Here is a 24,919-nt window from a genome sequence, read left to right as displayed (position 1 = left end):
CATCAGAGAATGACGATCGTTCTAGTCTAGTAAAGATGAACAAGCTGTTTGTTTATGAGTTGGTGCACAGCAGATTGTAGATTTGATCGGGTGTGCACAATCTCCAAAGGTGTGAGGAATATCAGTTCTGGGCATGCATTTGAAATTACTAGGCAGTGTCACTTAAAGTAGGCTGCAGTTGGTCCCATGGGTTTGTAGGAACATTCAAGAGAATAGTGTGGTTTGATTTGTGGTATCGAACAATTGAAGAAAAGTCTATGAAATTCCAAGGGAAAAAAGCCGCTCAGTTTAACAAAAAAATGCTCGCCCGATCAAGATATTTACACTGAATATTGAACGCCCTGTGAGCAATAGGAGATTTGTCTCCTGTATTCAAATGGTTGTGTACCCTACAACGCCCCGCCCTCAAACAGTGGAAATGATTGCAATATAACGACCCAACAAGACTGGTTATTTGGTCTTAAAAGCCTGGCCAATGGCGCCGCCGGGGTGGTTCTTGGCGAAGACCGACGACACGGACGGGTACATTTCCTTGGATGCGACGTATGCCAAAGCGTCACCAACAGCGATAGCCATGGTTGTTGAAGTTGTGGGAGCAGACACCCCAAATGTCTCCTTCTCAGACTCGGGAATAGGAGCAGGCAGGAGGATCAGGTCTGGCCGCTGTTTGGCGATCTCGCATGTCTCCATGCTGGTGGGAGAAGTAAGGAGAATCAGAGGGCACTTCTTGTTGAGGTGAGGGAGCAAGAGCATGAGTTCGGGAGTCTTGCCGGAGAAGGTGATCATGATGAGGGTATCGTATTCTCCAACGATGCCAAGGTCGCCGTGCAGCGCCTCCGTAGGGTGAAGGAAGACAGCGGGAAGACCCAAGCTACTGAAGGTAGCGGTGAGCTTCTTGGCAATCCAGCCAGACTTGCCAACACCGATGAAGACGACCTTGCCGCGGTGGTCGCGGTGGCGAGTGAGGGCTTCGACAGAGCGATAGAAGCCATCACGGCAGACACGCTCCGCAGAATACAATTGCGTCAAGGCCATGAGGGCGTTGGCCTCTGTGCGGAGAACGTGGATAGCACCGTCGAGACGATCTTCGTAAGAACCGCGGCTGGTGCGATCTTCGTGGGTAACATCTTTCAGCGGAGACTTGGGCATGGGTGACTTAGGACCGCGGATCTCGTATGATTTGGCGAGGTTAACGTTAAGTTCTACTGGGCCACGGCTACGCATGCCCATGGCAGATCCGGAGCGAGGAGGGACCATTGTGAATAGTGTGCGGCGGGAAAGAAGAACGAAACGTCTTGTTGTTGTCTGATTGGGGGAGTAAGTAGTGAATTGAGTCCCGCTCTGAATAGTTGATCAACCCTGTTGATGTTTGAAGAGAAGCTGATGTGGTGAAGTGAAGCTGATGATCTTGCTGATTATGAGCCCATGACAGGGCGAGGAGATCCGCTCTTTAATACTGATCAAAGGAGCTCAGTTGACTACCTTGACTTTGGATATCTCCAATCTGAGTAGCGAGGAGCTGGTCGTTAGGCGTAAAGCGGAGACCAATTTGATGCACCAGGAGGTCCCTAGCTCAAGCCTACCATGGGCGATCTGCCGTTAGGTTCATGGCAGTGGCGTTCTACTGCTCCCATCAACCGCGTGTACCAAGGTGAACCATGCTCGTCCTCTTCGACCCAGAACGGCCTTTCATTTACTCTGGACAAGCCGGCTTGACCCGGTAAAGGGTGACGAAGTCGCAGTCTCAAAATAGCCCGCAGTATGTAAACAACGGGCCAAGCCTGCAGACCCCTTACCCAATGGCAACCTGACGCGAAGGGTCGTGCACTCTTCGAGACAGGCATATGCCGGAAGCTGCATAACGGGACAGTCGCCAGCTGCCTCATACCGCGATGCTGTTATCAGAACCGCCTCGGCTCATCGGTCCTATAGCTTGATCTGTCAGGAACAAGGTCAAGCCACCCCGACAAGGGACCGAGGGCAGAGCAGGTTCTGAGTACCGCCGTACCTGCATGCAAGCAAGGGGCATTTACCATCTTGGCCATATGGCCCAAACGCACTTCATTTCCGTCTAACCCAGGACAAGAGAATTCCCCTAATAGGAATTCGGCTTGAGAAAGTGAGACCAAACTTTAATGTTTATCAATCCGCGCTAAATGACCCTTTTCGCAGATTGCGTTTTTAGGTTATTAGGCGCTCGTCACGGCTTGCCTTTTCACAAAGGCGCAAAAAGGCGAATTAGCGCCGCGGCTTGCCAAGAAGACCACACGTTGGACGTATACTAGATAGACGCTGGGCAAACGCGCTGTGCATGTGGATTCTCATGGTCAGCGGAAAATGAAGACTGCGTATCCTTTCGGCTGGGACAATGTCTTGGCACGTATATCTTGTCTCATCTGGCTTTCTTCAGATGACTCTCTCTTCAGATCTTCTTTCGATTTTCCAGAAGGAATCTTGAAGGCGTCTGAAACCGTTGTCGCCTCAATCCCTAGAGCTAGCGAGCGTTAGAACTCGCTCAAGCCGCACCAGGAGAGGACAACCCCTAGGGTGATGGGCAACGTCATCTTTTCTTCGGTAGAAGACCGATTACTCGTTGAAACAGCATGCTGGAGCCAGTTGTGCGCGCGCTAACAAGCGTCCGCGGGCATTTGCGGACGTGGAGGGAACCGCAACACGGGAATGGGGGCACACGGCTTCGGGAAGTGGATGGGCGAAAGGGTTACCAGTGGGGTCCTAGATAATGGACGGGGAGCAAGACGTGGTGGCCCGGGCTATGCTTGGCAGCTTTAACCGATAGATGGACGCCCAGAGGGCTGACATGGCAGAGCCTCCTTGACGGTGACGCCAGCCACACAAAAGGTAAGATAGGGGAGAAAACAGGAGTCAGTTTCAGTACCTTGTTCAGTCGTCGTCGATCGGCCGCCTTCTAACTAAGTTGGGCTGGGGTCAAGGGTGTAACATGCTTGGCAACTTGGCTGGACCCGACCCTTTGGTCGGGAGGAGCCGTCTGTGCTGGCTGCATGTGGCAGTAGGGAAAGAGTCAGAAAGATTGCACACAGTCGCAAGTAGGTAGCCAGCTGCGAGTAATCCTCCCAAGCCTGGGCCCGTACGAACTCGTCGTACTCGGGAGTCAACCACATACTGGGTGGTGATGATCATCGCTGCTGCGGGTTGGCAAGTCTTGGCTGGTGTGAAATCTTAATTTCCAGTCTGTTTCTCTAGTTGCAACAATGTTTATCTGAAGTTATCGATTGCTTGGTCTTCCACGGATGGACTTTGTCGGATCCTCATCCCGTCATTCGGTTGCAGACCGTGCCTTTGAGCTGGAACCTTTGCACCGCTTCGCACCTCTGGTGATGTCTCCCATGTGCAAAGAACACGCTTCTGCTTCGAACGGTCTCTTCCTGCCTCGTCTTGGTCGAACCTGCATCTGTTCGAGATCCACGGGCCGGAACAGACGGCGAGGGCCGCTGGGAGCTATTCTAGGCCAAAGAGCAGGAGCCGAACTACTTGCCGACCAAAACATCTGTCGCATGTCACCCAACACGGCAATTACTGGATGACATGTTCGATCGGACGGTAGCCGCGCGCAGCGGATTCTGCGATCTTTGGTGCGCTTTCATCTGCTTGCTGACGACTGAAACACCAAAGTCGACTCCCCCAACGCCCTCCTTACCGTCTTATACTGCGAATGATAAGGCTTCGGAAGTTCCAACAGATTCAGAAATATGGAGTAGCCCAATGGCAACGTCCTAGTAGCCGTCGCAGATGATTCAACCACCCCAGCTCTCCACCGCTGAGGCCGCCCACTCCACCAAAGCCAGCATCCTCAACTTGGCTACGAGGCCACACCCTCTCCAGTCCTCACTGCTCACAACTGCCGAAATGTTGATGGACCGTGTCCGTCCTCTGGATTCCGGGGCTCCGGGACTATTCCTCCTCCGGCTCCAGAACCATCTCGGACGGCTCCAGGCAGTCCGGTACGGGCGCGAGAGGCATAGTTCAATACATATGCCAGAACTCCCTACATATTTCGATGAAGTTGGCCGTGAATGCATGACATGAGATGTGTGCTGTCTGGGGTGCTTTCCAAGGCGCGCTGCTTGATATCGACCTGTGGGATGAGCCCGCAAGCACTTTTGTTCGTTCTTACCAGATGATCGCCGCACGATCGTTCGTGACTAGGGTTTCAGATCGCCATGCAGTTCATCTGAGGTGGTCTGAATAATTGTGAACTTTAGCTTTGCTGGAGTTGAAGCGGCTGAATGCTACGCTGGTACAAGATCCCCGGTGTGCACTTCGATGAAATGAGGGATCCGGGTTGTGGGCGGTTGGTCTTGGCATCGATAGCAACTGAGCTTCCTCAACGAAAAGACATACAGGAGAACCTCAGACTAATGGACTGTTAGATGCAATAGGGGAACCCATAGGGTGCGTCAAAATCGTCTCATCTAGTCCACGGTTCTGACTGTTTCCACATGTACGACCCGCCTAGTTTGGGCTCAGGCTGCCGCGCGCGTTCGCAGGGGCGTGTTATTGGGGGACGGCACTAGGCTCCAGTAATCGAGTGTCTGCTATCGCCTAGTAAGAGCAATAGCGTCCCCAAGTGCTCCGCTACCCTCTCCGTGTCAAATATCTGCCTACTAGGTAATGGTGTACGGAGGAGGTGATTGACATGGCGCTGCGACGTGCGCTGGAGTTCGATGGATCCAGTCTTGTGGCCCAACATGTGAGAACCCGGTAGACACTAGCCGGATCTTCATGCACGGCCAAAGTACAATCATTTAGAGTTTTCGTCTATTTTCGACCCATAGGAGAGGGCACTTTTGGAAGAACACGCTTGACAGCGATCAGAACCGCAAAGCGAAGACATCGGAGACCGCGCTGCACAGACCGTGTGTAACTGTGCCCTGGCCAAAAATTCAGAAAATGTCAGGATTGTGGTGCGTGCTATCTGCACCCGCAGCTGTGACAAACCTCGGGGGATGCAAATTCGGCGACTCAAAGCCTTGTTCGGTATTTGTTTTTTTATTTCTTTACTACTATGCGACGTTGACTGTAGACTTACAGTACTCAGACAAGAGTTTTGTGTTGATGAACAACATACGAGCAGCATTGATTGGGCGAAGATCAAACTTCGCCAACGCTGCTCACCCGCGCCCCAACGACCAGCGACTACCCCCCCTTTGATAATCATGGCAGCTGTCATAAGAAGCGCCGCCAGAGGCCTTGTTAATCTTCGTCTTGGCTCGCTTCTCAAAACCAAGATTAGGTGATCGTGTTCGGGGTGGTCACGGACCTTATTGCTTGGCAAGATTGCAGGGCGACGGTCCAAGAATCACGCAAGGATGGGGGCGTACCACGGCGTAGAATGTCTCTATTTGGCAGTTGGATAATTTCTGCGAAATTTGAAAAGATTGCATTTTGGTAGGCGAATATTGCTACCACATCTGCATGCTCATGGGGGCGGGCAGTTTGCTATATCAAAAAGGACAAGCCTTCAAGATTCGAAGAATTTTGCAGCAAAAAAGCAAATACCAAAGGCCGACTCACAAGCTTGCCAAATCCCAATCATGAAAAGTCGACAATGACAGCCTCATATATCTGCGGGGGAACACTTACCCACAAACATCGGTACATTATTTCAGTGCAAAATCTTTAACTCATTCCGCTCAAACCCAGCCATGCTGCGAAAGAAGTGAAGATGCTATCAACTACCTAACCGCCCGTTTTGAAGGCTACGCCATTCACAGTAGCAAGACTTTATAACTAAGTCCTATGACCTTATATTAAATTATGCTATCTCAGCATCCTCAACTTTATCAAGCGAGGCACGAGTGCCGTACACAGTGACGCCCTTGCCAGCATCATGCCTCGTCTTCTCGACCTCCTCGAACTCAAGGAGGGGAGTTTTGGGATCCAAGACAAACTGACGGTGCCACGGGCCAACAAACAGACCGTCAGGGTCCACCTCGTCGCGGACCTTTCGCCACTGGACCAGATCGTCTCCGTACCACTCCGCAAACTCCTTGTTCTGGACGTTGAAGTTCTTAGCCCAGTGCGGCTTGCCGCCCAGGTCGCGCATCAACCACTCAAAGCCCTGGAACCAACGCTTCAGACCGGGAGGGTCGAGGTCGTACGGCCGGTACATGGTGGCGTTGAGGTTCAGCGTTGGGCCGTCCTTGATGGTGCTGTCGAGGAACGGTCTGTTGCCCTTTTCGGCACTGGTGTGGACGGTGGCGTCACAGACACGTACCTCGACGGGAGAGTGTATGTAGAGGCCCTCGGCGGAGTAGGGGATACCGTGATCGACGTAGGAGGGGTCTCCCGGCTGCAGCCTGTTGATCCATGATCCGAGACGCATCAGGGCCTCGGGGCCACGGTGGAGCGGGATGGCCCACTCGTTCACATACTGGCTGTACAGACAGTTCATCCACAGAGCTTTGTCCATGGGTTGGACGGCGGACGAGGTGTACCCATCACTGAAGCCGTATTGCATGCCGAAAACGAACCTGCCACTGTCAGCTTACAATCCCTCGTTTGATGCGTTGCAGGGGTTTTGACTTACCACTCAATCCAGGGCAGGATGCGTGGGATGTAACGTGATAGGTAAAGGAGGTTGTGGTATATGTGATAACCGAGGGCTCCATCGTAGTAGCCGACTGGCGGATCTCGATTCTTCTCCCTCCCAGACTCGAGATCATCCTTAGTAACGATGTCGGCCCTCCAGACTACCGCCCGTCTGGTATAAGGCAGCCACCACACTCGGACGAAGTCGGACTGAGTCCACAGCTTGTTGTTCTGCTTCCAGGTGTCGAGCATGATGCTCTCCGCCTGGATTGTCTGTTGCCATTTCAGACTGAACGCCGGCACGGCACGGAAGCTGACTTCCGTAATGATACCCAGGGCTCCGAGAGAGAGAAGGGCTCCGCGGAAGAGTTCCGTGTTTTCGGCGGGAGAGCATGCCACAGTCTCACCGTTGGCCAGGACAATCTTGAGGGATGCGATGGCCTCGGAAAGCAGACCGTATTTCAGGGTGCTGCCCCGAGTGCCCGTGCTGATGACACCAGCAATGGTTTGCTCATTGACACTCCCCAGAACGGGAAATGAGAGGCCATGCTTGTTTAGCTCCTCCGTCAGTTGCCAGAGGCGAATTCCAGCCTGCATGACGACCAGTCCCGTCTCCTCTGTTGAGCATTAGCATGTGACGAGATTGCGTTGCAACGTGAGGGTCTGTGCTTACTGTCGACTGACAAGACCTTTTTGAAGTCGTCAAGGTTGACCAGCCAATTACTGGTACACGTCAGGTCCGAAGGCGAGTGTGCATGACCAACTGTGGTGATGCGCCGCCTGCACCTACGGGCCAGTTTGACTGCCTTCTCAACTTCTTGCTGAGACTGAGGCTGGATGTAGAGCTCTGGGAGAGAGGCGAAAGTACGAGCCCACGTGGCATGGAAATGCGCCGTTTTCGCCCGAAAGGGAATGCCATCGGCAGCGGCAGAGTCGATGATGCCGCGCACATGCGGGTCCAGCGACGCAACGGCAGACATCTCGGCTCAACAACAGCAGATGCCTTGGAGATTCAGGTCTGGCGAAAACACTCAATGAAGCCCTGAAGATCCGAGATCAGCGAGGCTTTGTAGGACTCCTCGAGGGAAGATTTTGAGGAAACTTGGAGTGAACAAACGCACCCTGAGCCACGTTTGGGAAATTTTGAGGCTAGTAACGGATTATATTACAATTCTAGTTTAGCGTCCGTAGTGGGCCACCCACTGGGTTTCCGGTCCGACACCCTGGGATCTGTTCTGTTTGTGATTAACGAGTCAAGACCGGCGGCTTGAAACGGGAAGTCTCATACGAGCATGGATGCATGGGGTTCCGCCACTTATGCCGGCCGGCGTCGCCCGGTAGTAGTTTAGGTAGAAAGATTGCGATACAAGGGTCCCGGTTTTCGAGGGTCCATAACCCCCATCACGACCGTCACCCCAGCTTGCGTAGTTTGTGGCAGTTTGTGGCAGGCTGTGGCAGGTTGGGACGGGATGGCACGTGCAATCAGCCCGTGAACTTTTGAAATGCCGCCCTGGGCTTGGCTAGACGCCCGGAAAACCCCATGCTTCAACTCCACTTGCGCAACAGAGCTGCGTAAGTATTGACGAGATGAATCGGTTTGAGGCGAGCAAGGAAGGGTACGCGGCATGGTCAGGGAGAATCCGCACGCGCCGGTTCCGGGTATGCTCAGTAGAAGTGCCGCAAGGAAGAGCTGCCCAGCCCTTAATACCGGTTATGCTTTATGGCATATTGTTCCTTGTCCAGGAGTTTGGGAAACCCCATTCAAATCATGTTAGACCATACTTTCAGACCAGTCCTGCTGCGACCCTCTAATATCAGTTGGCAAACACCTCATCCCTCTTTCCCTTCCAACTTAAGGCTAGACGTTTCCTGAGAGTCTCCCCCCTCTTCTCTCTCAGTCCCCAGTACCCCAATCTCGACCAGCCCCAATCTTGCCATCGAATTGTTCTGTCGAAGCCATGGCCACCACAACAAGCCACAACCCAGCCGCCCGGCCGCCCGTCGCATCGGTCCTCCCGCCTCTATTCTTGGGCACAGCCACATTCAACACCCAGCATGTGAAGGACCCTCTGCAGATGCCTTACCGGCAAATCGTCTCGAGGGCACTTGAGCTCGGTGTCAACGGCTTTGACACATCGCCGTACTACGGCCCTTCAGAAGTCCTGCTTGGTGACGCGCTGGCCGCTCACACCGCAGCAACCAACATCTCCAGAGAGTCTTATGTCCTGGTGACAAAAGCTGGCCGCATCGCCGGCAATGAGTTTGACTACTCGCCGGCATACGTGCGCTACTCCGTCCTCCGCTCTCTCAAACGCCTAAACACCACATACCTCGACCTCGTGTACATGCACGACGTCGAGTTTGTCTCCCCTCAGAAGTCCTCGCCGCTGTCCAGACATTACGGCAATTGCGAGATGAGGGCAAAATCCAATACGTCGGTATCAGCGGATTCCCCGTTCACGTTCTCTGCAGCCTTGCTGAGATGATCCTTGCCGAGACCGGCGAGCCGCTCGATGCCATTCTGAGTTACGGGCACTTCACCATTCAGAACCCTATCCTTGGCCTGCCCGAGGTTGTGGCTGGACCTGATCACAATGACGACCAGAGTCCTTTGCGGAGGTTCCGGAACGCTGGTGTGCAGGTTGTCCTGAACGCCAGCATGCTGGGTATGGGTCTTCTCACGTCGACTGGCATCCCTTCGAGCTCGGAGGGTGCAGATGGCAAGGCTGGTGTCATTGCATCATGGCACCCGTCGCCGGACGAACTGCGCTCAGCCTGCAGGCAGCTTTCGACAATTGCAAGCGAAGCTGGCGAGCAATTAGAGACCGTCGCCCTTCATTGGTCAATGGAAGAGTACGCCCGTGTCGGCGCGTTGGCTGGCCTTGGCGTCCAGCTGCCCGGCCAGAGTGGCTTACGGGTCGGTGGCAGTGTCATGGGCGTGACAAACACAGCCGAGCTGGAGCAGACCGTATTGGCCTGGAACCATGTGCTCCAGGGGCTTGCGGCGGGCAGTGAGGCTGAAGTGGTAGCCATGACTGATGCTGGCCAAGCCTCCGCGACCGCGAGGTACGAGAAGCTGAAGGCATTGGTGGAGCAGGAGATGTGGCCGGCGTTGGGTGTGTGGAAGGGCTACAGCTGGGCGAGTCCAGAAGCAGGATTCCAGAATGAAAGGAGCCCGGATGAGATGGGTTTGGTGCCCGAAGATGACGAACTCATGAAAATTGTCACCAGAATACCTAGCAACTTGTAAAAGATGAGCGTTATTTGTACCTTCGTCTCGATATAGAAAATTGATAGACTGCTGTACTACACTGACCACTAAGCTGCGATGCTGTCCGGTTGCAATCGGACCCAAATGCGGCATTTGCTATGCGAGTGCTTAGTTAAAGATGTTGATTGGACTTGGCGCTGCAGCAATGTGGCAAAGTGATTATTACCTAGGCAGCTCCTAAATTTGACCATTGACGGATGCTATCAACATCAACAAGGCTTGATGTGAGAAAACCCCTCACGTAGCCTGATGTCCATACATCTTCTTAAAAGCTCGGGCACCTCTCTACTTCTTTTTTTAGGTGGTATCCTACTATAGGCGGCTCACGATTAAATCATGGCGGATTCTTTTAGCCTTGCAGCGAGTATTTTCGCTACAATACAAATCGCAGACAGAGTAGTCACGATATGCAAGCACTACATCGAAAGCGTCCAAGACCCTCCTTCGGATCTCCGAGGATCTCCGAGTCATCTTTGTTGAGATTTCAGCTGTGAAAATGATTTTGGAGAATGTAGAATTCCTTATCAAATGCAGTCAGCAATGTTCAGTAGCTTGGATGGGGTATCAGGACCCATTGAGGGATGTCGAACCGCGACTAACGAGCTGCTGGGCCTGCTCCCGTCTAACCAAAATCAAGGCAAGGGGCGTCGCAAATCCACGCGGCGACGCGTCCAGGCTACTCTTGCGACCCTGGCTTGGCCTTTAAAGGACACCAAAGCCAGAAAGCTGTTGGACGACATCGCACGGTACAAGGGCACCATCAGTCTTGTGCTCACCACGGATACTGTGTAAGTCATGTCAACTTTCCTTTCCTGTGCTCGTTTTTACCGTGATATGCTGACAAATGAATGTTCAAATTGAGACCTCGAGGAATTCTGCGGCATAAACTGCAAGCCATATTTGCTAAAAAGTGTATAGTCATGGCATTAGAAAAATCGAGAAACTTTTGACTGGTAAGTCATAGTCACATTTTGTGAAACAATCACCAGTCAGGATCCTAAGACTAGCGGGACAGAATCTCAAAAACACGAGGTTTACAAATGGCTCAGCGATATCGATCCGTCGTCAATCCATCACCAAGCGTGTCGGAATCATGAACCTGGCACATGTGACCGGATGTCGCGCCTTCCAGAGTGGCCAAAATTCCTTAGAGGGGACACACGGTGTCTCTGAATTCACGGCATTCCTGGAGCTAGCAAAACCGTCTTGGCTTCACAGCTAATCGAAGTAATCGATAAGCACTGCGAATCACGTTGCTCGGACGATCCACAATCTGCTAGTATCTACTACTACTGTTACTTCGGTCACAACCAGGACGAGACTGTTTCGCTCCTCAAATGGGTTCTCGTTCGCTTGTGCCGACAAGCGCAGCTAGTTCCTGAATGCCTGTGGAAGCTCTTCCAGCATGGGGGTGAGCCCAGCATTCAAAGCCTGCTGTCAGCCCTTGAAGCTGCTCTCCAACCATTCGACCAAGTCTTCATTACCCTAGACGCCATTGACGAGAGCAAACCACGAGATGAACTTCTCAAGGTTCTCAGAGACCTGATCACAGATTCCAGGTTTGCCAAAGTTCAACTGTTAGCAACCAGCCGCGAGTATCTAGATATCGAGAGAGTCATGCAACAAATTTCGACAGAGATCTCGATGCAAAATTCCTACCTGGATGCCGATATACGGCTGCACACTCAGTCTCGCCTGAATAACCACGATAAGATTAGAAACTGGCCACAAGAGTTGCAAGATGAGACCTTGGAAGCCTTATCTGTCAGTGCGAAGGGAATGTAAGTCTTGCAACACCTCGGAGTCTGATTTGTATCCGAAAACTGATCATAGGACCAGGTTCCGCTGGGTAGTCTGTCAGATTGATGCTCTTCGGAGAGTGAAAGGAACGAACGCGGCGATCGGGAAGGAGTTGAGAAACCTCCCGAAAACCTTAGACGATGCATACGACAGGATTTTCCAGGCGGTTCCCAAAGTAGATGCGATTATTGTTGAATCAGCTTTACGATGGATTTTTTCAACGACAAAGTATTTTCTCAAGAACTTCCTTGCCCCACACTGATAGACGCCGTTGAGAACGACGTTTCTGGAAGCCACACCTGTACTCGGGAATATCAGTATGACATCGAATTGCTTCGCGAACTCTGCGGCTGTCTTATCACAGTTACACTGAAGACAGTCCAGCGAGATCAAGACTACGGAACGGATGAACGGCACATAATTTCGTTTGCTCATTATACCGTCCTCGAATATTTGGCTTCGTCACATCGACACCAGCCGGATCGCTTCCTTGATCTGGATCACCGTGGACTCCTTCTCAACCAGGCGGAGCTACTCCTTAAACAAGCGCAGTCTATAACCACTTCCGACACTGACCAGTGGACAAATCAAGATGTGTCCGACATGGATGAAATGCGAGTGCCGAACTTCCGAATCTACTGTGCTTTCTCGGCCCTTGGGCTGGTTCCATTTTACCACGATTGGTTGGCAGACAGACCTGATCTTGCCAACCTGGCCATACGGTTTAGTTCGGAAAAAGACCACTTCCTGGGCATCCTGCAAAGATCAATGCGTCTCAATTACGCGTATAGAACGCGCTTTGTTTATCATATCGAGGGAGTTTTCTTTTCATTGACCTGGAACACTTTGCCACACCCTAAGGTTCGAACTCTGGTTCAACTACTTATGGTCGGCGCTGTCAAACTAGCACATTTACTACTACAGCAAGGCGATGCTGCAAGTATTTTGTTGACCAATCTTGACCTGACGATAGACGCGCGCTTGTACACTATCAATCGGGGCAGGTCATGCAGAGAGTGGCACTTTCATGCCTCAGTCGTTGACTTCTTTGCCGCACATTGCAGGGTGGATGACAACCCCTTGAGATTCCTTATCGAATGCTGGGGTGAAGCCATGGAATGCGACACAGCTCTTGTCTCCTACATAGCTTGGCATAATCATCCCGACAGTTGCAATGACTGGTGCATAGTCCAAAGACTGCACCAGTCTGGAGCGCAGACAGACTCGGAAGATTATGTCGTTACACCCTTGCAGATTGCTGTTTCGTTTCTGGACTTGGAGGGAGTAGTCGTCTTGCTCGAGAACGGAGCGGCGCCAAATGCTGTTGGCAACCCGGCTGCGGAGGGGCGAACAAACAGCCAATTCAACTCATTCAGCATATTGAGTGGAATGTCACCACTTGAAATATGTAGGTCTGGGCCACATAGAGATTGTTTTGAGGGAGAAATCACAAATGAGTTGTTTGGGAAGGTTTATTTGAAGAGCAGATTTAAAAATGCCGACAACATAGCACCTTTGATTGAGAAAGTGTTGCTCGAATACGGCGCAAGATGATTTTCTTGGCTTCGTGTACTGAGCTTACAATATCACTAGTAATTGCCATTTCACCACAAGCCCATTGTACGTTAGTACTTGACAGAGAAAGTCATTTCGCTGTCGTATTAGTCTAATATACCCCAGGTAGAATTCTCCACCTGACAATCTTCTTATACTTCTCCCAGTCCTCGCCGTACTTCTCTGAACAAGCGACGTCATCCCGTCCCTCGCGATGGATGAGCAAAATGGCAAAGTACAACACGTAAAAGTACGTGAAGATCATGCCCCAGCCGCGGGCCGCACCTTGGACTACCTCCCGGCCGTCGAGCATCGTGATCGCGCCGGAGACGGCACTGCCGGCGGTGAGGATCTGATACCCAGCTATTCCAGTCGGCAGACTGAAGGGTGAAGCTTGAAGCCAATCGCCAAAGTAGTTGATGTGACGCGACTTGCCCCACCATCCACCGGTGAGCAGCCTGGTCCCTCGCTTCGTCTGGATGAAGGGCATGTCCTTGACGCTCGGGTGGTCAGGTTGCATCCGGAAGACCTTCTTTTGATTGTTCGCAGCGCGAAAGATGTACAGACCGGTGGCGAAAACGCTGGCAACGCCGGCGATGCCAGCCCAGCCTAGGTGAACGGGGTAGACGGAGAGGTAGCGGGTCTGGGTGGAGTAGAGGAAGGGGACCCAGGCGATGTCGCCAAACGTCAACATGAAGCCCAGACCATCGGTGGTGATGTCTATCATGGTCAGGAGACCAGCCTCCATGAACTGGCCCTCAAGGACGTAGTAGGCCTGGACGGCGGTCGTGAAGATGATGCTGTCAGAGAGGTATCCGTAGGTGCGGTACTGCTTGGCGCAGAAAGCCAGGTTGAGGATGACCCAACCAGTCAGGCCGGGGCGCATCTCAAGCCAAGCCTTGATGTCGATCTCCCCGAAGAACGGCAAGGTGATGCGGGGGTTCAGCTCGCGACCGATGTACAAGTCGTAGATCAGACTGCCAGTGTTGCCGCCGACGGCAAGTTCGCGAAGGTCGGGGTTGCCGGGCTTCACGCTGAAGCTGGCAACGTAGACGTACACGGTGATTGCGTAGGCGAGGATGATGTTGGCGGTCAGCAGCTGAAGGTAGTTGTCTGAGATGTAGGTCCAGACAACAAAGTCGGCACCTTGAAGGTAGGTGCCAGTGGCCAAGGCAACAAGCTGGACAACTGAGGAGTTGAAGGCTGTCGTCTGATGTCAATTGTGTGTTCTCAAGCGAGGTCTCAGAATAGGTGGGCTTACAGTTGAAGCGGTATTTCAAGGGCTTGCCGGACTGAACCAGCTTCGTGCCCAGCATCTCCTGGGCAGGAAGGATACGGTAGAGCACCAAGCTCAAGAAGTAGTAGGCCAGAGTCCAGCCCATAGCTTCCCAGCTACAGAAACCCCAGATGCCGTCCGCGGGCCATGGCGTCTCAGCCTTGAGCTTCTCCAAGGTCAAGGTGCGAGGGCTCAGGGCCGAAGGCGCAGGGCAGCCGGTCTTGTCATTGCAGACGAAGAAGAACGTCCACAGGAGCACAGGAAGCCCAAAGACAATGGCAGTGGCGCCAGGGCTATGGGAGGCGCGTGCGATCAGCGGGTGAGGACTGGCGCGGGGGTGTTGAGACGCGAACTTACGGGCCACCAAACTCGTACTTGTGCTTCTTCTGAGCCATGGTTGTCTCACGATGTGTCTGACTCGTGTTGTCTGTGACTAGTCGGGTCAATTGCACGTTACAAGACACTGGTTTCCCGACGAGTGACGTGGTAGTGTGAAATCTATAGAGCAGAGAAAGACGCGCCGGGTTAACCCCCTTAATTATTTCCGTTGGGGCAGAAGCAGCAACTGCGAAAATTGCGGAGGTGGGCCGTGCACCGAGCCCAATTTCCTGCCGCCGAGCCGCTAAACCGCGAAAGGGGACGCAGTGTGGGGTGGGGTTCCGTCGCCAGACGGCGGCACCTACAGGCACGGTTTTCGGCGTCCGCACGATCTGGTCCGACTGATAGGCGGACACGGCTCCGCGTTCACGGAGACGAACATCATTTTCAGCAGGGCTTCATGAGACATTACTCTTATTGCTCATAAGCTACCGACATCAACTTCTTTTCTTCTTCTTGGCTATATGTACAACATTTTCATAAACTCTTGTGTCTCCCCGACCCCGACGCTCCTAACGGCAGCACACCACGTCTTAGTAGATCTTGTTCACGTCGTTGTGCGAGCACGTCTTGCCATGGCGAGAGTGCTCAGCCAGGGCCTTCCAGCGGCGGAACTGCTGCATGACAGCAGCGCGGCCACGGAGGATGGGGGTCGTGGTGGCACGAGCCGGAACGCCCTCGAGCGAGTTCGCAAGGGTAGCAAGAGCGCGACCGGCAGCCTTGGTGTTGATGGTGATGGCGTCCCAGTTGATGTTGTCAAGGGTGTCGCAGGCCAAGTGGTAGCAGGGGTCGTTCTCACCCTCTCCGGTGAAGATGGAGGCCGTCGGGATGCCGAGCTCGACGAAGCCGGCGTAGTCGGAGCGACCATCGAACTCAGCGTAAGAAACCTCCTTGCCGTTGGCCTCGATGTAGTCGGCCAAGAGTTGGGGACCGATGCCGCTGTTGTTGTAGGTGGCGAGCTCGTAGATGGGGTTGGGAGAACCGATCATGTCATAGTTGAAGTAGTACTTGATCTTGTCGGCCTCCTCGGAGCTGAGGTTCTCAGTGTAGTAGTACGAGCCAACCAAGCCGGCCTCTTCGGCAGCCCACCACGCAAAACGGATCTTGTGGGGAAAGCCGCTGTACTTCTTGACGGATCCCATCAGCTCAAGGAGAGCAGCGGTGCCGGAGCCATCGTCGTTGATGCCGGGGCCCTCAAGGACACTGTCAAGATGAGCGCCGAGCATGATGACCTTGTTCGGGTCACCCTCCTTGGTCTCGGAGATGACGTTCCACGTCTCGCGCTCCTCGAAGATGGAGTCAACGAGAAGGGTCACGGTGACCTCCTCGCCCGCAGCAAGGGCGGCACTCCAGGCCTCACCCGTCTCGAGCGTGATAATGCCCAGAGGAACTAGAAGGCCAATGTTCTCGGCGCCGAGCGTGGGCTTGATAATGTCGTTGCCAGGAACCTGGTTGTACAAGATGACACCGAGGGCACCAGCGGCCTTCGCGTTCTTGATCTTATCAGAGATGGCGCACACGCCACGCTTCACGAGGGCAAGCTTGCCAGTGGCATCGATACCCTCGAATGACTCGGGCAGACATCCGGAGCCGTTCTCATCGTCGACGGGAGTGTCGATGAGGGGAGCAGTGATACCACCGGGAAGCGGGGTGGCGGTGTTGTACTCGGCGCTGATGACGATAACGTCCTCGCCATCAGGGCCGGTCACGGAAATGGCGTTGGTCTGCTCAAAAGTATGGTTGAAAGGCTGGACCCAGGTATCCATCTGCTTAAAGAAGCGTGTCTGGGCGCGCTCCAGGACGAAGTCGACTGAAGCTTTGTAACCCGGGGTACCGAAGGCACGAGTACCCCCATTGTCGCGACCGATCTTGTTGAGGTTCCAAAGAACGCGCTCAAGCCTATGCAAAGGAGTTGATCAGTGATCATGCCTCTTGTGTTGGACGTATTGGTTCAGTTGGGTTGACTCACTCGACGGTCTTGATGTCAGCCTCGATTTTGTCGGCAGTGAGAGGATCGGTGGCCAAGGCGGTCGATGCCAGCGCCAGGGCGGCGGTGGAAAGGTAAGTGGTCTTCATCTTGAGAGATGACTTGAAGAACTCGGCAAGACCAGGAAGGAGACCGCGAGAGGAGCAGGGCGGGTTAACCTCACAGCAGACTCGCCCGCACTCTGGGGCATTGACGCCCTCTTATAAACATAACACCATCACTGCTTGTCAACTTGCTTTCCCGAGTTCCCCTCCTGCATTCAATGCCACGCTGACCGGCAACATTGCGTTGCTCGTCGAGAGCTCAAGCTTTGAGCTGAGCTTGGCACGCGTTGGACCTGGTCGCGAACATGGGTTCGGGGCGGGGCTGCAAGACAAGGCGAATCAAGTGTCTCAATTGAGCGTTACTGATAAGCATTTCTGATGTCGTTGCTGGGGTTCTGTCTGCATCAACTTGTCCGGTCACGTCCGACCAACGGCATTGAGAGCCACGTTACGCAACGACGGGGAGGCTCACTGCAAGGAGTCGATCTTTTGCAGAAGAAGAATGGCGGAGGCACAGCACAAAGCGCCTGGCAATTTTACTGCATCGCTGCGAAGACATGGTTGACAACGTCTTGGCTCGAATATCTGAACGCCACGATGTAACCTCATAGGGCAGGTGCCAAGCCTTTTTCATATCGACGGGTGGCGGGTTGCAACCAACGGCTGCTCAGCAGCGCATCAACAAGAAAAGCACCTGCCCATCCTGCTCTTCTGCCGTGCCAAGAGTGATCAGGAACCGGCTTCGGAACGTGCGTTTTTAATCATTCTCCTCGGTATCTGCCCGGAGAACACGCGACGCCTCGCTTTATCTTGCCTGCGGGGTTTAGTAGCTAGCAATTTGTAGACGATGCATTGTATTCTTTGTCAGTAATTACCTGCTGTCTTGGGTTCTGTCATATCATGCTGCCAAGACATTAAACGAGGTCTTTGGTCCGTAACCCGGCTCAGGCTAGGTGTCATGCACGGTAATTGGCAACGTGCTAGAATCTTGGAAGGCTGGGTATTCGTGGCCGCCATACGTAATGCGTAGACCAGACAACGCAACCGTCTAGAGCTTCAGGCATCTCAGGTGCATCTTGCAGGTTGTATGAAAAGCTCGGTTGCATGGTGTTGTAGGTATATCTCAACAAGCAGAGCTGTCTAGAATCTCTATGGTTCTGATAATCCTACGAGGTAACGGTGAGACATCGCGACTCTGTTCACGATTAGCCATTTAACACTCCAAATCTGACAAGCTACATTTGAGCTTGATGCATCTACACGTATCGACTAGATGAAAAGCTTGGTATGCTTCCTTTGCCAATCATCCTAGCATTTGTCCCATGTTCTACGATTCTTCCATCGTAGAAGACAAATATTACATGGGCATCTTTGATCGTCGATAAGCGATGCGCTACAGCGGGCGTGAGTGATGCGGTCATCCTTCTTGGCCGCCTCGGCTAGTGCGCTCTGGACAATCTTTCGTTGTCCACGTCTAGTGCATTGGTAGTCTCGTCAAGCAACAAGATACTAGGGTTGCGGACGATAGCCCGTGCGATGGCAATACGTTGCTGTTTCCTACTCCGAACCAACAGCAGAAATGAGTAAGCCTCCTACGTCCGGTCGGAGTGAAGTTAGGATAAGAAAAGAAAAGAAATGCTGAATAAAACCCGGCCCATTGACCAAGATCGTACCAAGGGCAATGGACTCTAGTAATAAAATGCTGTATATCTTGAGATGTTCTCTTCTTGCGCCGTAGGGCGGAGCAACGTCTCTCCCCAGCCGGCACTAATAATTGACGAGCTATCCTAACCCACCAGAATACACCTTCTTGATATGGCCAGGGAACTAGACCTTGTTTCATTTCTTGGCAAGTATTGAATACGCGAGAAGACAATCTGTCACAGCCCGCAACCCAGGTATGTCGCTCATCATGCCCCTGATGCGTGCATTTTAGTATTTTTGAGTTGAAGTTATTGACATGAAAGGGGGCCAATCATATATCCAGTATACATTCAGAGTGACTTGGTAAACGTGGGTTCTCGTTGAGGAAAATTGTATTGAGATTAGAATTGACCAGGATCGCAGCGCCCAACCAAGAATACACGCTTATTGACATCCCATCAGTTATCACCTGGGAATGTGTTTATGGCTTTCCAATAATCGATGGATGAACGCAATCACTACGCTCAATGACAAGTGGTTGATTTCTATAAGCTCACATTAAGTCGCTCCTTCTAAGCTTACAGCATCTGGAAGAGGTGCCACACAGCGCATTGTTTATGGTATGGAGGTACCGACGGTTGAACTAGTCAAGCTTGGCGCGGAAGCAAGTGTTACGGCGATATGAAAGTTTACCAATTTAGAATTTTTAAAAAGTCGTGCACTGCTTCAGATAGGGCCCTCGGCTTTTGTGTTTTCCATGGACTGTTTCATGAGAATAGCCGCCACAGCGAATATCTCAAGCCGACTTTTCCGAGCAGAGGTGTTCAGTTTCAGTGTCTCCTGACGAGTTTGAGGTTGAAAGCTTAACTTCTCGAGTTTGCTTCCCTTGGCTTCCTCGCAATGGTTATCAAATTCCATTGATTTGGCTGACCGATTAGCTTGGTTAGCGCTCGGCGTCTCTCTCAATTCTGCATGTAAAGTGGAAGGCCAGGCATGGTTACATTGCAGATCCCCCGAATCCGAGTTCACGGCACATGGCATCACGGAAACGGCACTAAAACATCTATAGTGCAACCTGCTTTTCCTTCTAGCCGTCTCTTTAATTAAAACATGCTCTGTGTTGGCGGAAGACTAGCGCCGATTCTTAGTTTGTTGTGTTCATCAATTGGTGGAATCCCCGCCTCCAAAGTATGTGTCGGGTTATCCCTAACCTCATTGGCAACCACCACTTATTGAAACAAATAAATTGAGCCATGGCACTCGCTTGCCTGGTTCCGATATTTCCTTTCGTGCTCACCGCACTGCTCTCGTGATGAGACACCGGGGCCGGAAGGGAGCCAACGCAACCGTGCCAAGCACACTGTCGGGCTATCGTAGTCTCTTGGGTTGAATGATAAGTAGAAATGATAGGAGAGAAAAGATGAATGACTTTTGACGGAATGGGCGGTATGATCATAAATATCAAGAAGCTTCCTAAGCATGAGCAAGTTTCCGGCTTCACAAGTTCAGTCTCCGACAGTACTCACAACTTGCCGCTTGCAACTCCCGCAGTAGCCAGTTTCCGTCGCCTTAGTACATCTTTCCATAAAAAGCAGATCTCTCGTCAATTGACTCCTTGACGAGATGCAGATCGCTGCTTGTATCTTGGGCCTTGCGGCTCTTGTCGCTGGGCACGGGTACGTCGACAATGCCACTATCGGCGGAACCTACTACCAGGTAAGTCGGTTCTTGTAGCTTGCATCAAACTGAACTACAAAGCTGACAGGCCTATAGTTCTATCAGGTAAGTGCTCTTGCCTCATTGTTTCCACGACAGAGTGTCGCGCTGTCAAGAAACTAACAACACCAGCCGTATACGGACCCCTACACCAACCCTGCAGTGAGTTTAAGCTTATATTCCTACCGACTGAGTTCAATGACGAACCGAAATTTCCCTCCAGCCTCAAAGAATCTCGCGCCCTATCCAGGGCAACGGCCCGGTTGAGAGCGTCACCTTGGCCGATGTCCAATGCGGAGGGTATACGGCGGGAGGTATCTCTGGTTCCCAACCCGCGGCGCTCCACGCCCCAGCTGCGGCGGGATCGACCGTCACGCTCCGATGGACTCTGTGGCCTGAATCCCATGTTGGACCGGTCATCACCTACATGGCACGGTGCCCTGACGCTGGCTGCAACAGCTGGCAACCCGGTACCTCGTAAGTGTACTCGGTTTTTCATGGCGAGCAAGGCTAACTCCACTTTATAGAGCTGTTTGGTTCAAGGTCAAGGAAGGCGGGCGCACCGGAACTTCCAACACATGGGCTGCTGTAAGTTTGGACAATGTCATCGGGCACGTAAAGCGACGCGAGTTTTCTAACTCAGATTTCGAACAGAGCGCCCTCATGGTTCCCAACTCTGGTTACCAGTACACCATCCCGTCTTGCCTGAAGCCAGGCTACTACCTGGTCCGTCACGAGATCATTGCTCTCCACGCCGCCTACTCCTACCCTGGTGCCCAGTTCTACCCCGGGTGTCATCAACTGCAAGTCACCGGCTCTGGCACCAAGACTCCTACATCTTTGGTTGCTTTCCCAGGTGCATACAAGGCGACCGATCCTGGCGTCACTTACGATGCTTACAAGGGTACGTTACAACCAACTGAGTGCTTTTGATGGTCGCTAATCTTCTCTAGCGTCAACTTACACCATCCCCGGCCCAGCCGTTTTCACTTGCTAGAATGAACGATAAGTCATGATTATCAAGATGCGAGCGATCAGCAGTCTGCCGACCCGTATGCCTTCTACCTTTCTTGTACATAGTTGATATTGCAATGAACACACCTACCTCTGTCTTGTATCAAACTAGACGATATTACACAATCAATGGTTTTCGCCTTCAGTGAAGTAAACCGGGCCCTACTACTAGCACAAATTCTCTAGTTATCTCAAGGTCTGATGAGGAACGAGGCTAGTTCTGCTGCATGGGTGGCTTCAGGACTCCTCCAACTAACACCTGCGGTTGTCGATAGCTTCCATGATTGATTGGAGTCTCCTCCCGTGATAATGTATGCATCGCCGATTAGACTCAATGCTATGTCCGAGCACCTAGCGCACGTCCTTTTCACTGCGACCACCTTGGCGAGATTCGGCGTCGCATACATCAACAGTCACATCCTTGGTAATTCAATGGTTAGGATGTCTGTATGCTGTTCAAGCTATATAACTACTACGGCGAGCGGCTTTCCCAACCAACTATCACTGGATGAACACATCCACCAATCCCCGATAGTCTAGTGGTGAGGATATCTGCTTGTCATTCATACGATTCGCAGGGGACCGGGGTTCAATTCCCCGTCGAGGAGATTCTTTTGCTGTTGGGTGGTAATTTCTAGTTTGATTTTTTTTACTACTTTGTGCGTTGCGTCACCCATGCGTACCAAACATTCGTGGCTCTGGGGGAAATGAGAGTCATCTCAAGGGCCCCATGCATAGCACAAGGATGCCCTGTCCAATACTATATTGATGGAGTGGAGCATGACATGTCGTTTATCACTTGGGACTTTAAACATTGAAGCGGGGCGTCAGTCGGTAGTGAGGGACAAAACAATCAGGGCGAGGCAATTGCATCCAGAATAAGGTTGGATTGAGTATGTAGGCCGCCCCAAGACATCTAAGAGGCGGCAAGGAAAATATGTACAGGAACAAATTTGCGCTCAGCTGATGATTCAGACCAACGCGTAGCTCATTACAAGAAATTCCAGCAAAGGACCGTGTCGACGTCTCCAGTGACCTGCCTTGCAGCAATCAGCCGACTCAGTCTCTTAGCTGAGAACCCGTTGCGTGCTAGAAGCTTAGCAAGCGGCACCGCCGCTGGGAATGCCGGAGCACTTGGTGGACTTCTTGCCACCAGTAAGGCTAACGCCGCTCCACTTCCAGTTGCTGCAGGCACCGGAAGCGCAGAGGATGTAGACGTCAGTGCCGGAGGAGGCGACGGTTCCAGTGACCTTGCTGATGGTAAGGGCGGTGATAGGGACGCCAGCGGTGGGCTTGCCGGTGGGGGAGCCGTTCTCGTAGTCCTGCTCAATGACGATACCGTACTTGGCAATGTTGGACAGAGTGATACCGGTGTACTGGACGTTGGAGACGGAGCCAGTGGCGCCGTAGACAGTCTTGATGCGGACACCGTTGTCGGAGTTGGAGATCTTGGAGTTGGAGATGACAATGTCCTTGACAACGTTGTTGCTGCGACCGCCGACGGAGCCAATGGAAAGACCGTGGCCACCAGAGCAAGTACCGCCGGTGAAGGTGATGTTGGTGCCGGAGTTGATGGCGAGGCAGTCGTCCTGGTTCTTGACAACAGCGCCGGAGATGTAGACACCAGTGGAGGAGCCGACGTCGAAAGCATCGGTGTTGTGGCCACCCTTGGAGTCTCCGAGGGAGTTGTCAAGGTTGATACCGTAGACGCCGAGGTTGGTGGCGCTGTTAATGGAGAAAGCCTGGACGGGAGTGTTCAGGACGTTAAGGTTCTTGATGTTAGAGTTCTTAAGGCTGTGGGCGTAGAAGAACTTAGGCTTGGTCTTGCCGCCGTTGCCTCCCTTGCCGTCCCACCAGCGCTGGCCCTGGCAGTCAATGGAGGAGCCAGAGGCACCGTCAATGAGGATGTTGGAGCCAGAGAAGGAGATGAGGGGACCCTCCCATTCCTTGTAGCCGAAGGTGGTCTTGCCCTGGAAGGTGACCTATGTTCACGTGTTAGTCGGATTGTCGAAGTGGTCGACCAACTGGTCCGGAGCTGGTAGCCATAACGTACGTGAGTGCCAGCCTTGAGGCCGGTCATGTCAAGCGTGGTGCCGGCGGGGACGACAATGTTGTTGAGGACGATGGTAGTGCAGCTGGCCTTGCCCTTGATGGCAGAGGCGGCATCAGTGAAGGTGCAGCCGGCGCGGGCGTCCAGAGGAGCAGCAATTGCGGAGGCGGCCAAGGCGCCGAGAGCGAGAAGGGAAGAAACCATTTCGTTAAGGTAGCAGAAAAGTGTTCTTAGAGAGTGACTTGATACACAGTATCAGAATGTTTAGGATAAAAAGTGGCCGAAAGGAATGAGCCAAGACTTGAGAATGGTAAGTTGAAAGAGATCTGCGGGTTTGATGTCTTGGTTCTTCTCTTGGCGTTCTGGGGAGGAACTGCACTTAGGTTTATATCCAAATCAATGGATCTCTTGGCACAGCCTTGCCAAAGCTTGGCCACGAACGGCTCATGTTTACCGTGACATATTAGACGCTCCATGGACGGGGAAACACTAGCCGAGTCAGGTAAATTGACTACAGAGCTCGAAAGCCCAGTCCAGAGCAGCGCCAGTACCGGGATTGGCCCTTGCATAGCGCCTGCAGATAGGCTCCACCACAACTCCTGAATTTCTAGAATCACGCTGGGTTCTGCCCACCGGTACCATCTCCGCGATTGACATATACAAGCTGCCATGTCCTACGCCGTAGGCTAACGCCTGTTGAGCAGGGTCGTCCGGCACTTGCCCCAATCAAATTCAGCTTTACTCAAGGCGGTGCCTCCCTCAGCTTGCCGAGTTCCGTGCCGCCTCTACAGCCTCCACAGAGATCTTGTTTATTGAGAAACATTGAGCTCCTAAACCGCATTTGAAAGGGGCATAGGGGAGACAGGACGCGTAACGGAACAATTGACCATCAGGGATGCCGGGGGCAGGGCAAATGGTTGGTGGAAGTTTGTGGTCAGACATTGCGAGCTTTAAATTGATCAAAGTTCAAATGATATAATCTGCTCCCGGATAGCTGGCACGTCAGAATGGTGGTCAGGGCTCGAACACGTATAGTTCAGGGACTTATGGGAGTGGGGATTGCGTCAGTTGCAACAGAATTGACTTTTCGGAAAGCAACCTCCCATTCCGGACAATGGCTTCATTTTGCCTGCGTTCATTGGCGGGAATGTCTTGATCGTTTTTCTGACGGGGAAGCCCGTCCTCGACTTCTGCTGCCTTAAAGCGGGGACCAACTTTGCCTGTCAACCCGTCACGCGTAAACAGCAGCAGAAGCAGATCCCGAATCCATCGATCAAAGCTAGAGGTACCGTCGGAAACTTGCGGCTGGCTCACGCGCGTGTGACTCTGCGGATTTAGTTCGTCTTGACTCAGCAGATTTTCTCCCCCTATGCCGTCCTGGATTCGGATTAGAGTTTGTGCTTCCTCGTGTTCAGCCGATGAAACACGGGTCATCTGAACGGCTGCTAGGGACTGAAGTCCTGAATTTGCACCAGTCAAAAGTCAGAGTATCCAATTTCAACGTCACATCGTGTTTTGTTTTTCCGTCTGTCTTGCCGTCGATAATTCTTGACTCCATCGTCAAAGTCGATGTGACTCTCGACAGGTCGTTTATGGCAACCGATGGCGTCGACAT

General features: G+C 52.6%; 7 protein-coding genes and 1 non-coding gene across 8 annotated transcripts; 3 read left to right on the top strand and 5 right to left on the bottom strand.

Moving 5' to 3' along the window:
- Positions 1 to 450: 450 nt before the first annotated feature.
- Positions 451 to 1,257, bottom strand: ColSpa_05033 (putative polyamine oxidase 4; the record flags this gene model as incomplete). Its single annotated transcript, XM_049271245.1, has 1 exon — positions 451 to 1,257. The coding sequence occupies one exon, from the start codon at positions 1,255 to 1,257 to the stop codon at positions 451 to 453; it is 807 nt and encodes a 268-aa protein (XP_049127202.1).
- Positions 1,258 to 5,794: 4,537 nt separating this feature from the next.
- On the bottom strand, positions 5,795 to 7,550 carry ColSpa_05032 (putative D-lactate dehydrogenase, mitochondrial; the record flags this gene model as incomplete). Its single annotated transcript, XM_049271244.1, has 3 exons — positions 5,795 to 6,512; positions 6,569 to 7,187; positions 7,244 to 7,550. 3 exons carry the CDS (start codon positions 7,548 to 7,550, stop codon positions 5,795 to 5,797), a joined length of 1,644 nt encoding a protein of 547 aa, XP_049127201.1.
- A 978-nt stretch (positions 7,551 to 8,528) lies between these two features.
- On the top strand, positions 8,529 to 9,820 carry ColSpa_05031 (D-arabinose 1-dehydrogenase; the record flags this gene model as incomplete). Its single annotated transcript, XM_049271243.1, has 2 exons — positions 8,529 to 9,004; positions 9,043 to 9,820. 2 exons carry the CDS (start codon positions 8,529 to 8,531, stop codon positions 9,818 to 9,820), a joined length of 1,254 nt encoding a protein of 417 aa, XP_049127200.1.
- Positions 9,821 to 13,307: 3,487 nt separating this feature from the next.
- On the bottom strand, positions 13,308 to 14,866 carry ColSpa_05030 (delta(14)-sterol reductase; the record flags this gene model as incomplete). Its single annotated transcript, XM_049271242.1, has 3 exons — positions 13,308 to 14,398; positions 14,457 to 14,764; positions 14,829 to 14,866. The coding sequence occupies 3 exons, from the start codon at positions 14,864 to 14,866 to the stop codon at positions 13,308 to 13,310; spliced, it is 1,437 nt and encodes a 478-aa protein (XP_049127199.1).
- Positions 14,867 to 15,382: 516 nt separating this feature from the next.
- Positions 15,383 to 16,925, bottom strand: ColSpa_05029 (aminopeptidase; the record flags this gene model as incomplete). The annotated part of the gene is made up of 2 exons (XM_049271241.1): positions 15,383 to 16,748; positions 16,819 to 16,925. The coding sequence occupies 2 exons, from the start codon at positions 16,923 to 16,925 to the stop codon at positions 15,383 to 15,385; spliced, it is 1,473 nt and encodes a 490-aa protein (XP_049127198.1).
- A 3,222-nt stretch (positions 16,926 to 20,147) lies between these two features.
- ColSpa_05028 (polysaccharide monooxygenase Cel61a) lies at positions 20,148 to 21,237 on the top strand (the record flags this gene model as incomplete). The annotated part of the gene is made up of 6 exons (XM_049271240.1): positions 20,148 to 20,240; positions 20,298 to 20,306; positions 20,373 to 20,402; positions 20,464 to 20,717; positions 20,768 to 21,144; positions 21,194 to 21,237. The coding sequence occupies 6 exons, from the start codon at positions 20,148 to 20,150 to the stop codon at positions 21,235 to 21,237; spliced, it is 807 nt and encodes a 268-aa protein (XP_049127197.1).
- Positions 21,238 to 21,779: 542 nt separating this feature from the next.
- ColSpa_tRNA_143 lies at positions 21,780 to 21,862 on the top strand. Its single transcript is given in 2 exon segments — positions 21,780 to 21,816; positions 21,828 to 21,862. It is a non-coding gene; the product is annotated as a tRNA-Asp (tRNA).
- Positions 21,863 to 22,351: 489 nt separating this feature from the next.
- On the bottom strand, positions 22,352 to 23,508 carry ColSpa_05027 (endopolygalacturonase 1; the record flags this gene model as incomplete). The annotated part of the gene is made up of 2 exons (XM_049271239.1): positions 22,352 to 23,236; positions 23,308 to 23,508. The coding sequence occupies 2 exons, from the start codon at positions 23,506 to 23,508 to the stop codon at positions 22,352 to 22,354; spliced, it is 1,086 nt and encodes a 361-aa protein (XP_049127196.1).
- Between the last annotated feature and the right edge of the window lie 1,411 nt (positions 23,509 to 24,919).

The sequence above is a fragment of the Colletotrichum spaethianum genome (assembly GCF_022836535.1).
Source record: "Colletotrichum spaethianum MAFF 239500 DNA, contig11, whole genome shotgun sequence".
Taxonomy (NCBI): Eukaryota; Fungi; Ascomycota; class Sordariomycetes; order Glomerellales; family Glomerellaceae; genus Colletotrichum; species Colletotrichum spaethianum.
This window is presented reverse-complemented; position numbering and strand designations above follow the sequence as displayed.